This window comes from Thalia democratica, chromosome 2 (assembly GCF_965202585.1).
Source record: "Thalia democratica chromosome 2, ktThaDemo2.hap1.1, whole genome shotgun sequence".
NCBI lineage: Eukaryota > Metazoa > Chordata > Thaliacea > Salpida > Salpidae > Thalia > Thalia democratica.
The window spans coordinates 85,524,846-85,536,899 of NC_139166.1; the positions used below are offsets into that span (position 1 = coordinate 85,524,846).

Consider the following 12,054-nt stretch of genomic DNA (forward strand, 5'->3'; position numbering starts at 1 on the left):
GCGATATTAAAATATTGAAAAATTAAAATTTTATATTAAAACATAACAAAAATACTACAAATAATACAAATTGAAACAAATTGTTAATAAAAATCTTTTAAAGGCGGCATATATGAAAATGACACTGAACTTTCGAAATATGTTTGTGGCTTAAAGCGCTGCGGCATTGACTTTGAAATATCCTTGGAAGTTATAAAAAGAGCACAGCCTATAGCTGACGGCAATATCCCAATATGTAGGCTGTGTCTCAAAGAAGCAACAGCCGTTGTATATGCACTGAAAGACAAGAGATGCCTAAATAAAAGAAGCGAGTTTGTATCGTCTTGTAGACATATAAAAAAATCGCTTTTAAAGTTTAACAAGTTTTAATTTCATCTTAAAATAATCCAAATTTCAGTTTTTATCTTAATTTTATCTTTATCTCTTTCAATTGTATGTCCTTATATATATTTACTCACTGAAGTTTTATGAATTTTTGCCAGTTTATTATCGATTGGTAAATTAATTTTGCACAAGCCGTTTTTCATGATTTTTGATAGTTTCAAAATTACGTCATAATCTATTTATGCTAAATTTTTAAATTTCATTTGTGTGTTTTGTTTAGTGATGTACCGGACTCACTATCCGGGTCCGGATCCGGCCGGATATTGCCATTTTTGTCTGATATCCGGATCCGGCCGGATTCTAATTTGAAAAAAAAGTCCGGATCCGGTTCTGGCCGGATTCTAATTTGAAAAAAAAGTCCGGTCCGGTTCCGGCCGGATTCTAATTTAAAAAAAAAAGTCCGGAACCGGGTCCGGCCGGATCCTAACAGAGATCCGGCCGGACCTGGATCTTGTTAGTCAAAAAGAGCATACTGAAAAGTATTATTTCAAAAAAAAACTCTGTGTAAATTAATAAGAGTCATTTTCGTCAGTTAAAATTAAACACCTACCGTGATTGGCTCATTTTGTACACGTGACTAATTTAACACTTGTTTACATTTAAACTATGAAATAAACATTTCATGAAATGCAACTCTTTACATATTTTGTAAAATTGAAAACTTTGGAATGAATACTTTCATTATTTATTGTTTAAAGTTGAGCTTAGAGAATATTTAGATTTAATACGGTTGAATGTACGAGCCTATGAGAGTCATATGACGAAATGTTTCAAACTTAATACTGATGCAACAAAACATCAGAACATGACAGGCAGTTTATATGTAAGCAGTTAGTTAGTTTGGTGTGTAGCTTGAAGCAACGAAATATTTTGAACGTTTTTGTGAATGCTTATTGTAAATAGTGTATTGTTTTAAAAGTGAATATTTCAACAGGTGTTTAATTGTTTAATTATTTAAGCCAGGTTTATAGTTTAAAAGTTTATTAAAATTTTACAGTTTCTTGTTTACTTAAAGTTTTATTTAATTTTAAGTTTTTTATTTTAAGTCTTTTGATATAGATTTAAATTGCTTCCAGTTTTCAAAGTGTTACCAAAGTAATTAATAGTTTTGTATATGCTAGTATTTCTTGTTGTGTTTTATATAAAAGATTCATCACTCAAAACTGTCGTGTCTGATTATTGAAAGTAGTCTCAGTTAGAGTTTAGTATTTGTTAGATAATTATTAAATAAGGTAGGATTTAATTACGATGGGTAGTACTAATAAGTTAAGTGTACCACAATCAGTCCACAACTTTACTACCAAATTGTCAACCTTTGCTAGCTGTTCTACTGATTATTAGATTAGAGTAATTTTTTCAGTTTTTAAAAACCCCATTCTGACTCAGGCTTGTTTATACTCACTCTAGCTAGTTTTATTGACTTAAACAATGGCAACTCTGCTAGTTTGAACATTTTTGGGAATTTTAGAAAATCTTGGACTGCCTCAGGCTAGTTTAGTTTTTTAAAAAAACTCAGGATAGTTTTTTTTAGATTTTGAATGAGTTTGAGCTGATCCAGTTTTCAATATTTTGTAATTTTCTAGTGTATTTTGTTCAAGAACTTGATTTCAGATTTTTACTTGTAAATAACACCTAAATTTGTAAACCTTGTGGCTAGCTGTTCTACTTATTATTAGATTAAAGTTCTTTTTTTTCAGTTTTTAAAAACCTCATTTTGACTCTGGCTAGTTTATTCTAGTGATGTACCAGACTCACTATCCGGGTCCGGCCGGATATTGCCATTTTTGTCTGATGTCCGGATCCGGCCGGATTCTAATTTGAAAAAAAAAAATCCGGATCCGGTTCCGGCCGGACTCTAATTTGAAAAAAAAAAGTCCGGATCCGGTTCCGGCCGGATTCTAATTTGAAAAAAAAGTCCGGAACTGGTTCCGGCCAGATTCTAATTTGAAAAAAAAGTCCGGGTCCGGTACATCACTACTTTTGTTTTGTGCTTTATTTTAAACTTGTTTTAAAGCTGATGAGTGCATAAGCACGAAACTCGAGTCCTTTGAGTTTTACATCTTGAAATAAACCTTTTTATTAATAAAGCCCTTAAGGTGAGCTCAGTGTGAAAGATTTGATTTATCAAGTTAAATTACTTATTTCTATATATATGTATATATCACAGATGTTCTTGTGCTAAAACTTTATTTCAACTAACGGCGTTTCACTGCTCTCAAATAAATTTAAGAACAGATCTACGGAGTCTCAAAAAGCTCTAAGAATGAGACTCTTGAGACTCTTGAGACTCCGTAGATCTGTTCTTAAATTTATTTGAGAGCAGTGAAACGCCGTTAGTTGAAATAAAGTTTTAGCACAAGAACATCTGTGATATACATTCCGATAAGCTTAGCTTATCAGGATCTCCAGGATTTAACGCCTTATAACGTTACATCTTATATATATATATATATATATATATATATATATAATTTATTGAAATACCGATTTTAAAAATTCTGGAACATATGTTTCATAAAGCTTTAATCATCAGCCAGTTAAATTCAAAATGAAAAGCACTGTACTAAACAAAGATACAAAAGTTATGCAAAAAAACAAAAAACAGTATGACGTAATATTGTACATTACAAATATTCAGTACAAAAATCGATCTACCTTCTAACTAATCAAACAACTAAAATTAAACGAAAACAACAGTTAATTGACTATAAAATGCTTCAAAATTTGTTGTGTTTTAAGAGAAGCTTTTTTATATGTCGACAAGACGATATAAGTTCGCTCCTCTTATTTAAACAACCTTCCTTCTTTAACGCATACATAACGGCTGTTTATTCTTTTAAGCACAGCCTACAAACAGGGTTGTTACCATCTGCTATTGGCTGTGCTCTTTTTATCACCTCCCAAGTTAACTTAAAATCAATGTTTTTGCCCAATTCTTCTGGCTTTATAGTTGAAAGGCTAAAAAAACAAACGCACGCCTTCTTCAAGTCTATGGGGTTAAGAGTCACTATTGAATCACCAATGTTGACGACTGACTACCTGGATGTGAAGCTCAACTTGCATGATCTCTCCTATATGCCTTATAAAAAGCAAAACGCAAAAATTATGTATATAAATAAATATTCTAGCCACTCAAATAATATTATAAACCAAATACCAAAAATAATTAATAAACGTTTAAATAAAAGATCAAGCAACGAAGAAAACTTTTTAAAGACAAAACAAGATTACGAACTAATAATGAAAAAATGCGGTTACAATGATAAACTTAATTTTGAAACAACAGAGCAAAAAAACAAAACGACCAATAAAAGTAAAAGAAAGCGAAATATAATTTGGTATAATCCCCCATTCTGTACTTCAGTTAAAACAAACATCGGCAGAGAATTTATAAATCTAGTAAAAAAACATTTCAATAAAAATAACCCATTATCAAAGATATTTAACAAACATAATATGCGGATCAGTTATTCATGTATGGCGAATTTGGAGAGATTAATTGAGTCACATAATCAAAGGATTTTAAACAAAAGTAATTCAATCAAAAATCAGTGTAATTGCGCCGGTGGCTGTAAATACAATTTGAAGCGGGGCAATTGCCGGTCAGAGAACATTATTTACAAGGCAACAGTTAACTCTGACCTTGAAAAGAAGTTCTACATCGGCTTATGCTCCACTCAATTTAGATTTCGGTATGCCAACCATAAAAAATCCTTTAAAGGTGGTGTATACGAAAATGAAACTGAGCTTTCGAAGTATGTTTGCGGCCTTAAGCGCAAAAACATTGATTTTAAATTAACTTGGGAGGTGATAAAAAGAGCACAGCCAATAGCAGATGGTAACAACCCTGTTTGTAGGCTTTGCTTAAAAGAATCATCAGCCGTTATGTATGCGTTAAAAAAGGAAGGTTGTTTAAATAAGAGGAGCGAATTTATATCGTCTTGTCGACATATAAAAAAGCTTCTCTTAAAACACAACAAATTTTGAAGCATTTTATAGTCAATTAACTGTTGTTTTCGTTTAATTTTAGTTGTTTGATTAGTTAGAAGGTAGATCGATTTTTGTACTGAATATTTGTAATGTACAATATTACGTCATACTGTTTTTTGTTTTTTTGCATAACTTTTTTATCTTTGTTTAGTACAGTGTTTTTCATTTTGAATTTAACTGGCTGATGATTAAAGCTTTATGAAAAATTAAAGCTTTATGAAACATATGTTCCAGAAATTTTAAAATCGCCATTTCAATAAATTATTTAAAAGCCCTTCAAGTGGGCTCAGTTGAAAGTGTTTAAGTTTAAACATTAACCTTATTTTATATATATATATATATGTATAGGGTTATAATTGCACAAAGACAATTATATCCTAACTAACTAAAACAATATAATCCGTTATAAAAACAAATTATACAGTAATCTTCCTTTATTCACCAACATATGTTTCTGTGTGTCAACGAATCAACACACTTCAACTGGGTTCTGTAAAAAAATAATTACTGTAATGAGAGAATAGAAGCATAGAATAAAGTGGGTGTATACATGTTTTCATTAAAATAAGATATTTTCTACAGATAATAGTTATCAATTGGTAAAATACTTAATATTAAATCATGTATACACCCACTTTATTCCATGCTTCTATTCTCTCATTACAGTAATTATTTTTTACAGAACCCAGTTGAAGTGTGTTGATTCGTTGACACACAGAAACATATGTTGGTAGAATAAAGGAAGATTACTGTATAATTTGTTTTTATTTATATTCCAGTAAAGTTACTTCACTAGGATCTTTTGTTAGCAAACAATTAAATCTTTATTTTGAACAGTTATAATCCGTTATAGAAATGTTATATATTTTTAGTAAAATATAGTTTTTGCCTTCTACAGCGAACCTTTTAAACACTTTTACTTGCATCCCTTATCTAAAGAACTTAAAACTTTGTCGAGCGGCAAAAAGAGTTTAAGGACAAAAATTTCCCTGCAAAAATAAAATTAACTTGTAAATATAAACCACCTTATGGTGCTCACTAAATGTTAACTTTTTAAAAGTTATATATATACAGTGACCTCTCGCATCTTTACGCACTCGTGACGTTACGCAGTTTCGTTTAGTTACGCATTTTAGAATTCTAAAAAATTCAAAATATAAAAATTTTAATTTTTTTAATATTGCACAAATTATATTTATTGTATATTTTTAATTTGAAATATATCTTTAAATGCTAACTCACCTCTTTATATCTTTAGACTTTGTAAACTTATGAACCTTGACTAATTGATAAACAAACATTTATTTGTACCTCAGTATATCAGAAGTTTTGTTAACAATAAGAGATAAAATTAAAATTCTGAAAGAAATATGACTGTGTTAAATAATGAAAGTATAATGAAATAATGAGAGTTTTAAACACAAATAAATAATATAGCACTCTTTTGCTATATAGGAATAAACATCTAAAAAAGAAAACTTCCTAGCAAAATATAGCAGTGATACTTAATAAATATATAGCTTACACTTAACACAAATATATTTTTTTTTTAGTATACATATCACTAATTTTCATTTGACGTTTTTTTTTAGTTTAAGTTCTTCTTCTGTAACACTTGCTTTGCACAGGAAGCATTGAAATTTTTCGCACGTTGCCTTCAATTCTTCGTAATGCTCACCAGCACCAGTTACAGTTTTGGACGAACACAACTGCGCGTTAAAACTGATAATCTTCATTAACTTTTTAAATCTTTTTTTTAATATATGTATAGTTTTATCTTTTGTTTTATACATTTATAAATAAAGTAAACAAATTGTCAAAAGTGGGAAAGTCCTCAGTCTGTTTACATCTAGAAGCAATACCAAAAAACAGCCATTGTAGTAAGTATATTTGGTACGTCTCGAATTTTTACGATCTCTCGTATCTTTACGCACTTTTTCTGTGGACAAAATGTGCGTAAATAAGCGAGAGGTTTCTGTATATGTTTATTTATCTTATAACTAGTAAACTGGCAATCACAATCTTGCCATTTCATCCAACTGGTTAAAATAATTCTTAGACTATCTGTACTTTATTGAAATGTTATTTTAGTTAATTATTGTAGATAAATGTGTAAATTTAATTAGATGGGCCACTTACTTTGCGAAGAAAAATCCAAGCACAAAGAGTCGGTTAAAAAGTACACGGAAGAAAATACGAAGCTGAAGAGAGAGGTTGAAAAATACAAAGAAAAATTGAAAGAATATGAAGTTAATTTTGAAGCTGTTGGTGAAGGACAAAATTTAGAAGTTGTTTACAATGAAGAAGTCATTTCTACTGATGACAACATAACATACGAAAAAGAAGTTAGTCTTTTAAAATAAAATAAACAAAAGTGTAGTTAAAGATAGTTGTTGTACAGCAAGTCACTCAAAATGATGTTTATATTAAATTTTAATAATATTTTATTAATTAATAGTTTTAAATAGATTTGTTCTGATTGTTAGCTCATAAACCTTTTTCAAACGCTGTAAATTGCATAAGGAAATTTCAAAAAAGTAGTTGATTAAGCTGTTGATATTCTAGATTAAACTAACATAAATATTACTTAATATGAATGATCAACAGGCTTCTAAAAAATCTCCAAGAAAACAAAAAGGTGTCCACAAATCTAAAATATCTCAGTTGTTCGACGATGAAGATAAATTAATCAAAATTTTTGAAGAAATTGATTTTATAAATCTCATTGAAAACTATAGTCTGGATTACGCAATTACCAAGTTTTTCAACAAGTTAGTCCTAGTATTTTAAGTAAATAGCAAGCACTTAGAAAAAAATATTGTAGCGTATATGGTTTTGCTATTTTACTAAGTTCGTTTACTTGTGTATTTTGAATGTTAGTCTTTAATTGTAACAGTACAAAAATGTAAATGAACAAATAGTTTCAAGTATGGCCAAGTAACAATTGCAGAAACTCGAAAAATTTGATTTACCAATATAACCTTAACTAACTTGTGTAGTCTAACTATGAAAATAGTTCTTTCGGCTATAACGGAGAACTAGTAAAACCTTTTTATTGCCTTCTATGAGTAACCTATGAACACCTTGATTCCTTATCTCAAAATTTATTTTTAATGTTGTTTAGCCATAAAAAAATCCTTAAAAGATAAGTTGTACTTTACAAAACAAAACCAACTAGTAAATAACAAGGTCGACTGTCCTATAGTTTTAACTTAATGTAAACAATAAACATCCTTAAAGTACTTAAGTAGAATAAAAATATTTATTTCATAACTAATAAAAAGGCAATTATAAGTATGTCATTTATAAAAAAAACTAGAAATTATCTTATTTGATTAAAAAAAATAGTTATAAGTTTTTCAGTAAATTACAACTCTTTTTCTTAAGTTTGTGAAAAAATGAGTAATATTTTAACCTTGGAAATTTTGTTTTAAGAATGTTTCAAAAAGATCCACAAAAGATGCATTTTGGAATAATAAAAAAGAAATGGTTAGAAAATGAAGATAGATACAAAATTCTCATTGAAAATGTATGAGTTTGTTGTACTATATATTTAGATGTTTGTTTAGCAAGAAATTTTACACTATATATTTTTAAATAAAAAAAGTTTTACAAAAGAGACATATGAGTTACAAAGCAATTTTTTGTCAACAAATGATATTTTTTATACAATTATTTAAAATATAGCTTAATTCATAATACTTGGAGTAATAACTCTACTTATATTTTTAGGCAAAATACCACAACGAGATTTTTGATGGCACAATTCAAGAAAACAAGTCTGATAAGAAAGTAAGTTCTGAAAAATTAATTGTTAATAAGTGCTGATAATTATTTTCTTATTTTACTAAAACATCACTATGAAAACATTATTTTTATAGGAATTTAAATTTTTTGTCAACCAACTACTTCATCGTTAATTTAAAATTTTTACTGATTGATTAAGAAATTTTCAACTATAATTAGTTAAAAAAAAATTTACACCTTAAACTTGTATACAATAGAAACAAATAAGGTCATAGAGATAGAGGGTTGCAACTTTTTTACAAAAATTAACGTTTAACCTTACTTGAAATCTAAAACTAATCTATAGAGTACTGTAAAAAATTGAACATAAAGTTTAATTAACTTAGGAGTACTTCCGTCTGACTTTAAAGTTTCAGATACAGTTATTTGTAAAATAAATTATTTATTTCCGATTTGTTTTTGTAGCTTAGAAAAAAGGCTAAACATCTCTTATCTTCTTTTGTTAAGCAGTCATCCTAAAGTTTTTTTATTACGAGAATGAACTGTGTTATAAAACTACATTTGAACTCATATTAAAACTAAAAGTAATAAAATGTATTTTATATTTATTAAAAAAAACTAATAGCAAATTTGTTTATAACTAAGTGAAAGACTGAAAAAGTTTGAGACGATTGCTTAAATACTACAGAAAAAGATGAAGCTTTAATGAAAAAGTCTTTTTTTAGTTTGATCATTTTATAAGAAACTTGAAGTGCTTATTTTATTTAAAAGCAGATAAGACAGAGGTAACCTTGCAAGGAGATAAAACTCACACATGTTTTTGTTTTACTTTATACAACGCGTTTTGCTGAAAAACAGCTCGCAGGCACAAAGAAGGTAAAAAAATACAGAGCGATGAGATGAAACTAAAAATAAAATAATGTTTGAATTTTTGTTAAAACAAGCTATAAAAATTTTTAAGTGATATTTATTAGATATCCGTTATATTTCAAAAACTAAGTACCTTTATACTTTAAAATGTATACAGTAATAAGAAAGTAGTAGGTAAGTCAAAGATCTTCTTGTTAAAAGCCCCTTACCTCTTATGGCCTTAGTAACAGATAAGAGTTTTAAAATACCACTTAATCTTAGTTTAATAAATATTCAATTTTTAAAAGTAATGTATTTACATTAACAGGTAATTGTACAGTCTCCTCAAAAGCAGAGGAAAAGTTACAAATCGAAATTAACACAATTATTTGCTGAACAGGGAAGATTGATTGATTTTTTTGTACAAGTTGATTTTATCAATATGGTTGATAAACATGGTCTTATTGAAGCTATCAAGCACTTTTTTAATGCGTGAGTTTTTATTAAATTATACCTATAGTAGGGTTACCAAATAGCCTGGAACCCTTGAAAAACCTAAAGTTGATAATTTAATTAAAAAAAACGGAAAAATCTATAATTTCGAACAAAAAAAAAAAAACCTGAAATTTTTCACTACTTATACAAATAAAAAGATAAGATTACAATTATGAAAAAAAATATCATCATAAAATTTTTATATTGTGTAGTTTAAAAATTTATTTATTAATACAAAAACCACATTTAATGTAGCTTTACAGTATTTTACCAATTTTGTTATACTATATAAAACAGTTTAAGACAGCCTTAAATTTAATTTTATGCCAAAAATAAACCAGAAACCTTGTTCTCTAAAAACCTGGTAGGAATTCTAAAAACCTGGAAAATATTTACGTGCAAACACAATTTTAGATTGATACGTAACATTCTTTGAACTTAACCTATCTTTAACCTATCATTTTTATCACTTGGTTTTAAATTTTGAGAGTTCTTTACAATTTAATAAAATGTTGGCAACAAATTTACATTTATGAGCATTTCTAAGTAAAATTTTGTTTACAGAGTGTACAACAAAAAACCATCTCAACAAAATATCGACACTTTCATTAAGAAATGGCTGAAAAATGAATATCAATACAGATATCTAGTAGATCATGTTTGTTTTGTTTATTTTTTATAATGTTATAGTTTATTATTTACAATTTTTATGCAAACGTTTATAAATACTTACCAGTTGACTTAAACCTTACATTACTTTTTAAAGATTAAAGTGAAAACTTTTTTTTTTCCTACTTGTTTTCAAAAAGTTTTATTGCATATTAAAGTATCAATAAAAATCAGATTTAAAATAAACATTATAATTTGAAACAATTTTTATTTAAAAAACAGAGAACTAAGAACTATGCTGACCCACTAAACACTTCTCAAGAAAGTGAATCAAAATATGAAGTTAGTTTAATTAATATAAAAGTTGTTTGTACTTTTTTTTATTTCTTACTTTTATAGTTTTATTTTTACTTCTTTTTTTTTAAACAGTCTTACTTCGTGTTAATTGACTGATTTTTGTGCTATTTTTTCATTCTTTTTTTGTTTTACTTAAATGAAATCGTATACAAGTTTACAAATATTGTTTGAAATTTAAAACTTTAAAGAAAACTTTTTGTGTTTAAATACTTTTTTAACAATAAAAACTTGAAACAATAATAAGTATAAATGTTGAGACAAATATATAATATAAACATTGAAATATATTAAAATGAGCTTTAGTTTGATTACTCTACAACCTGTAAAATAATTATTTTTTCATAATTTAAGTTTTTCTAACTTTAAACTTAAGATATACAACATAATTTTTCAACGTATAATTTTCCATATAGAAAATTTTGACTAAAAAACTAGTTCAATTAGTTACATAAAATATGTTTCATTAAATTTTATTCTTAAAGAATGTATAGAAAGTACTTTTAAGTTTAGCTGTTTATTTTTCAATGGATTTTATGTTTTTATTAAGTTGGAAATAAGGATATGTTATATTTTAAATGTTCAGGTTCTTTTCAAAGTTTCAATACCAAATTGCTTTTGAATGGTTTTATATATATACAGTCTCTTAGGTAGACCTTTGAAATTATAAAATTGTAGACATTTTAAGGTTATAAAGTTAAGAATGTAAAATGTATATCCTTTAAAATAAATGTATAGTATAATTACTAAAAAGTCTGATTAAGTATGAAAATAGAAAAAAAAATGTTGCTTCTAACGATTCTATCTTAGTTTCGGTTAAAATTGTTTTTATTTTCTAGAATTTTAAGAGTGATTTCAAGAAGTTACAACAAGAGATGTTGGAAATGAAAAGTATTATGCAAAATAAAAAGTGAAAAATGTAGAGAATATTTTAAATAAAAAAATATCTAATTAATATATAAATATTTTTGAATTAGTTTGAAATTTTTTAGGCGAGTATTGTTAGTCGTTTGAGAAAACAAATGGTTTTTAATTCATGATTTCAATTGCTTAATAACATTTTAGCTACACTTTAATCTGCTGAATCTTTATGTACTTTTTATAGCATTTTAAATTTTTAAAACACACTGTTTTTATTATACTTCTTTTGAGAAACTTACATCTTTTATAAAAAATTCTTTTAGGCTTTCATTTAGATTCGTTTTTAAATTATAGCAAATAAAAGTTACATGTAAAGAATAAAAAAAAATATTTTCAAGTTTATTAAACTTATTTTATTACATTAATAAGTTCTGAGCTTCGGATAGAATGATAGTAGTAGTTTATTGTTAATAAAATATATACTTACAAGTACAAAAATAAATAAATAAGTATAATGTGTTATTATAATAATATAAAATAAGATTTTTGTTTAAACCAAATTAGAGTGTTTCGTACAAAGTAAAGCTATACTATTTCTTGTAATTTTTGGGCATATTTATATATTTTCTTTAGATTTTTCTAACAAATAAAACAGTATTCAATCTTACTTAGCTAATTTATTATTTTGTTGGCTAAAAAGGCAACAATAATTAAACGAAGTTAAATATAAAAATGTTTAGATAGTACAATAAGGTTTTAATTTGT

At 26.8% G+C, this 12,054-nt stretch overlaps 1 protein-coding gene across 1 annotated transcript in view; it reads left to right on the forward strand.

Annotated features, from left to right (window-relative positions):
• Positions 1-11,542, forward strand: part of LOC145829057 (uncharacterized) — a 41,606-nt gene extending 30,064 nt beyond the window's left edge. Inside the window, exons 20-27 of the mRNA XM_082936795.1 lie at positions 6,501-6,719; positions 6,982-7,145; positions 7,810-7,903; positions 8,107-8,166; positions 9,299-9,462; positions 10,030-10,123; positions 10,357-10,416; positions 11,268-11,542. Of these exons, the coding sequence (XP_082792921.1) occupies positions 6,501-6,719; positions 6,982-7,145; positions 7,810-7,903; positions 8,107-8,166; positions 9,299-9,462; positions 10,030-10,123; positions 10,357-10,416; positions 11,268-11,342 (930 nt within the window). The 3' untranslated portion in view covers positions 11,343-11,542. The remainder of the gene's footprint in view (positions 1-6,500; positions 6,720-6,981; positions 7,146-7,809; positions 7,904-8,106; positions 8,167-9,298; positions 9,463-10,029; positions 10,124-10,356; positions 10,417-11,267) is intronic.
• Positions 11,543-12,054: the final 512 nt, after the last annotated feature.